At 47.5% G+C, this 5,302-nt stretch overlaps 1 protein-coding gene across 1 annotated transcript; it reads left to right on the top strand.

The window, feature by feature from the left end:
* Positions 1-170: 170 nt before the first annotated feature.
* On the top strand, positions 171-4,204 carry ARL9 (ADP-ribosylation factor-like 9; the record flags this gene model as incomplete). The annotated part of the gene is made up of 3 exons (XM_010088088.1): positions 171-339; positions 2,707-2,882; positions 4,025-4,204. Coding segments are annotated over 3 exons (525 nt in total), but the record flags the coding sequence as incomplete, so codon positions are not given.
* Between the last annotated feature and the right edge of the window lie 1,098 nt (positions 4,205-5,302).

Raw genomic sequence — 5,302 nt, 5'->3', positions numbered from 1 at the left:
CCTCCCTTGGCCTCCCCCGCGCCGTGGTGCAGGAGCCCAGCAGGCACCTGCTCCCTCTTCACCCCGGAGTGGCTCTTGCTGTTCCCTCCAGCCCTCTTGTTACGCCTCCCGTTTGCCCCCCAGCCCGTGCCCCCGCAGCCTGGGTAAGGGTGCTGCCCCTCGTTTTGCAGGGTAAAGGACACAGCAAGCAGATCCTGGTGCTGGGCCTGGACGGGGCTGGGAAGACCAGCGTTCTCCACTCCCTGGCGACTAACCACATCAAGCGCAGTGTGGCTCCCACCGAGGGCTTCAATGCTGTCTGCGTCAGCACCGGGGAGTCCCAGATGGAGTTCCTGGAGAGTGAGTGAACTTGCTTTGGTACAGAACGTAAAATAAGTTCCTATCCTGTGCCCTAGGGATCAGGCACATATTTTAAAACCTCCAGGTTCCCTCGTGCCTGCTCTGATAACATGAAGTTGTGATTATTTTCTTCTTGGGGATTCTGCGTTCCCACCCTGCTTCTTGAAGGAGATCATATACTGGTGGTAGAGGAGGTCTGTGTCTGTTCAGGCTTGTCCTCCCGGGAGTTCTGCTCCCAGAGAGAGAAAAGACAACAAGGCTGATTGTGTGAAGCCAGCCCAAAGCAGAGGTGTCCCCAAGTAAGCCCAGTGTTGTGGTCCGTAGCTATTGTGTGTTGTACAGCTACTCCCTGGTGCTCATGCCTGGCAAAGGGCAAGAGCAGAAGAGGAATCAATAATAAGGTGAAAGAAAAGAGGAGGAAGAGAAAAGCTTTATATGCTTTCTATTCAAAAGCCTCATAAGTGGTGTTTTCTAGTCTGTACTGTTGTCACGACGCCTAAAGGAGTTGTGCTGTTCCCAGGTAAGTCTTTCGGATGTGAGGGTGAGGCTGCTAAGGCAGAGTTTCGTTCCCAGTCCTACTACCATAGGAGTCTCTGCATTGTCTTAGGGAAATCACCTCTCCAGAGATGCTTGTAGTCTGTGTCCCTCTCCTAGTAGGTATGAGACATTGTTTCCTACATGGAAGTGCTTTCCTGGAGAAACCCACAGTATCTCTGCTCCTGCCCAGGGATGGCCTGGGCCCAGAACTGCACGCCTCACGGCAGAACCTGTTGTTTCTGAGTCGTCCTTCCCTCTCTGGTCCAGGTTGGTAGTGACTGAGATGTGATGGCTGCGATCTGTCCCATGGGAAATGAAATGTCTCAGGCCAGTTTCAGCCAGGTAAATCCGTGCATGGCTCTCTAATCTGGTTACTTATCCAGTCTGTACCATTGCCTAGCCCAGGGGTTAGCAGCTGATGCTGTGATCACGTGCCACAAGATGATCAGGAGACAGTAGGGTTTTTGTTTTGCTGGCTTAGACAGATGGAAAACTGTTCTGTCTTTCTCTTTGTACCGTCATATAGATTAGTGGGTGGTATCTTGCCTTTGCAAGGGATAGGAGCTCCTGGCTTCTGCTTGTGTTCCTACTGATTTGGGAAGGAAAAATGTTCTCTGTGAGGTTGCTGAGCCCTGGGTTACGCTATGCATGAATGCATTTAACAGAGGGAATGGTGGTGAGCCCCACAACATCACAGTACAGAATCAGAGGTGTCTATCCCAAGCGTGACGTGTCAGTCACAGCCCTTTGGCTCCTTTCCACACTGACAGACTTGCGTTTCTGCCTGCAGGTGTGCTGTGGCTCTTGAAGAAGAGTCGGGCACGCCCTGGCAGGGTGCTTTCCTTTCTATGTTCTTGAAACTACAAAATCATTTTGACTTAAGTGAAAGCAAAACTGCTTTGAAACAGAACAGAGTAACTGAGGGCAGTAAAAGGTGGCTGCCTAGCAGGTCAGTTTTGAAAAGAACTCCTGTATAAGGCAGGAGACAAGTAAAAGGAACCCCAAATGTATTGCTTTGAAAACTTGCTACATTTGGGGGACTCACCCATGCCTTTGAGCACCTCAGTACTCTTGAGGGAGTGGTTCTGCAGCATACCTATGAGAAGACCTGGAAAGCTGAAAACACATCTGAAATACTTACTATACTGTTAGCTACTCCTGCTCCTGTTAAACTCAGCAAACTACCAAACTATTTTTGTCCCCAGATAGGAACAACAATCTTGGGCAACTTGCTGCATATGGTTTCGCCACAGAATTGTTGTAAGACCTGGTTTTGAAGGTGGGCAGTTTTCCTCTGTATCCAGCAGAGAAGGGGTAAGGGGTATCCAGTGCAAAGATTTCTCCAATCGCCTAAGGATTACCTAGTGTCATACAAATCTGATGAGAGCCCTCGCTACCTCAGAGATAAATTTCTTCTTTGGAAATTGTAGGCCTGCTTTGTCTCCACATAGGAGATGGGTTATATGGGGATATTCTTGCATGATGTTTATGGACAATGAACCTCCTTCAGCTCTCCCTACTAGCTTGAGAGCAAGAACCAGCAAGGCAGAAAACAACCATAAAGAAACTGAACCCAGAATCCTCTCAAAATAAGAGCTTAGCATGGAAAGATTTTTTTTTTCCCCCTCCTGAGTTTACACATATGCTTGCATAGGACTTGACTGGGGAAAATAAAGACGTTTCCAGTCTCATATATAGTAGCCCAAATATTTTGAGTGTCTGGTAACCCAAATACCTTGGGTTTTCAGCCCAGGGCCTGCTGTCTGCACCTTTGGGAGCAGTGCTGGTTGGATTACTTGGTGAATCTTGTGGTGCTGTCTTCTCTTCCAGTCGGGGGCAGTGAATCTCTGCGTTCATACTGGAAGATGTACCTGCCCAAAGTGCTGTTGCTAATCTATGTCGTGGACTCGGCCGATCATGCCCGACTGCCTGTGGCGAAACAGCTGCTTCATCAACTGATCCAGAACAACTCCACCCTGCCAGTGGTGGTTCTGGCCAACAAGCAGGTAAGAGTTCCCTGCTGCTGGCTGAGCTTGGGCTGGCAGCAGCTCTGAAAACAGCAACAAAGCCTTTCAAAGGAGGCTTTTCATGCCTTTAAGGAGGCCACGTGGCAGGGAGCTGGAGGTCTTTCTGGGACACCTGTAGACCACAAAAGAAAATAACCTGAGGTTGAGTTTTGGATCTGCAGGATGCAGGTCCTGTGCTCGGAGATGGTGCAGTCAGAGCTGTGTATGGAAATACTGGTGGAAACTGCTGTAGAGTTGCAAGGTTTGAGAGCTGCAAGGGAGACCACAGTTAGACACAGAGTTATGTTTCTGTTCTGAATGTCTCTCTGGAAGTACTGCTTTACCTAACAGCAGCCGCAAAGCAAAGCACCGTTGTTTGTCTTCAGATTGTCCAGTTGGTTGCTCCTAAGGCTGCTGCTGAAGCACGAGAGAAGAGCAGCTTTCCTCACAAGGCAGTGGTTTCTCCCAAGATCTTTGTGAAAGTGTCAGTGACTGATGCTGTACCTGGAATAGAATTGTGCCTGTGGTACAAGTCAGATGACAGAACAGCCCAGGGTTTTTAAGCCTAGATTTATTTTTTTTTTTTGTGAGAGTTGTGTGCTTGGTTTGCTCTACGTTGTTACCTCCTAAATTTCTAGTAACTTAGACACTTAACACAGTAGTCCTTTGTGTTACTTTTGAATGCAAGAGCAGGCTTGTGCTTCATCAAACACAAATGCAACTGCTGATTCTCTAGCTCCTGGAGTCAGAAACACTGGTGGCTGAGCAGGTGTGCAGGGAATGACTGTTGTACGTTTGCCCTGTTCTTGTAACTCTGTGCTGGGCTTCTGGAGTCTCGGGCCAGCAAGACTTTTGTCTACCTTCTACAGGTAGTCTTACATTATTATCAGAAACACTGGAATTACTAGAAACAGAACTGTACCCTTATTTCTTTGGTAAGAAATTAGGTTAAGGGTAAACATTTTTTTTTTTTCCCAAAGGATTTTAGGGCATGATAACTTGATCTCATAGAAGGTACATAAGAGTGGTACCCCCAGAGTCTTTGAGACCCTTCTCCTCCCTGGACAAAGGCAGTGGCTCAAAGAAGGAATGGGGCCACCACCTCTTTCAACTAACAGGCTTGTTTTGTTTTTGTGTATCAGGACCTCGAAGGTGCGTATTGCATCACCGATATCCATGATGCTCTGGCACTGTCTGATATTGGGGACGAGAGGAAGATGTTCTTGATTGGTACCCACGTGGCAGAGGATGGCTCCGAGATCTCCTCCAGCATGAAGGATGCCAAGGAACTGATAGCACAGCTGGTTCTGGATGCACAGTGACAGCTCTTTTCCTACAACATGATACTTGCAGCTGAGGGAGGCGAGGTGTTAGTTAGTGCATAGTCAGTTTGCCGCATGGCGACTGAAATGTACAGGTACCTGTTCCTTGTGAGTGTGGAATTCCTCTGAAAATGATGTCTCGTTGGTTAAGAAAATCTAATTCATAGTGTTTTGAAAGTACATTTGAAAAGTAGCCTATTTTTTAGCATATTTGTAGGGCAAAATTAGTCTCTGGGACAGCAGAGTTAAGGGGATGTATCGCTTAGATGGGCTGAGATGGCTTCTTGCCAGGTGGGAATCAAGCGTTGACTTTGGTGGAAAAAAAATGGGGTATCCAGTGAATTTAACCTGGCTTCTTGTCTCAGGCTTAAATGGAAATTTTACTTCACAGGTTCTACAGAGCCTTTTTAACAGTGTTGTCCTGTTCAAAATGAGACCTTACTTCTTGAGACTGTCAGAAATTTAAAGTACTACAACTAGTAATTTTGACAGTGGCATTTTTAGTTATCGCTGTATTGGAGACGGTTTTTAAGAGAGTGACAAATTAGTAATCCCTGGAAATTGGTTTGGCTGCTGCTTTTTAGTGGATAAGAACAAGAAAATGAAAGCAATAAGACATTGTTGCTTTGCCTACAGGACAAAAAATGAAACAGTATAATTTAAGGAAGTGTGGTGGGTTAACCCACGACAGGTAGTGACTGAAGGCATTTAAGGTAAATTGGCGCCACGGATGGGAGACTCCTCGGTGGGGCTGAGCAGCTTATTTTGGTTTAGGATGCCCTCGAGCAAGCACTGTTAGGTGTGAGAAACCCGTTGTTTTTCGAAGGTGATGTCTGTTAGCATAGCAGGTGAGGAAGATGAGCTGCCTGACGGGTGTCACTCTCCCAGCATCCTCCTGATTATACTCCGAGAGTAGGATCCAGGATGTGGAAAGGGCCTGTTTGCAACCGCGTTTATTGTACGGGGGTTTTGTCGTGGTGTCCTTTGGAACGGGTGCATAAAGCAGACGATTTTACCCCAACTGGTGGTCCGGGCTCTGTTTACCCTTGCAGGGCATGCTGCAGCACACCCCCCCGGGCCGCAGACAATCTTTTCACC

Source organism: Pterocles gutturalis, unplaced genomic scaffold (genome assembly GCF_000699245.1).
Source record: "Pterocles gutturalis isolate BGI_N339 unplaced genomic scaffold, ASM69924v1 scaffold53141, whole genome shotgun sequence".
Classification (NCBI taxonomy): Eukaryota; Metazoa; Chordata; class Aves; order Pterocliformes; family Pteroclidae; genus Pterocles; species Pterocles gutturalis.
Note: the sequence above shows the minus strand (reverse complement) of the source record. Positions and strands in the feature narration are given on the sequence as shown.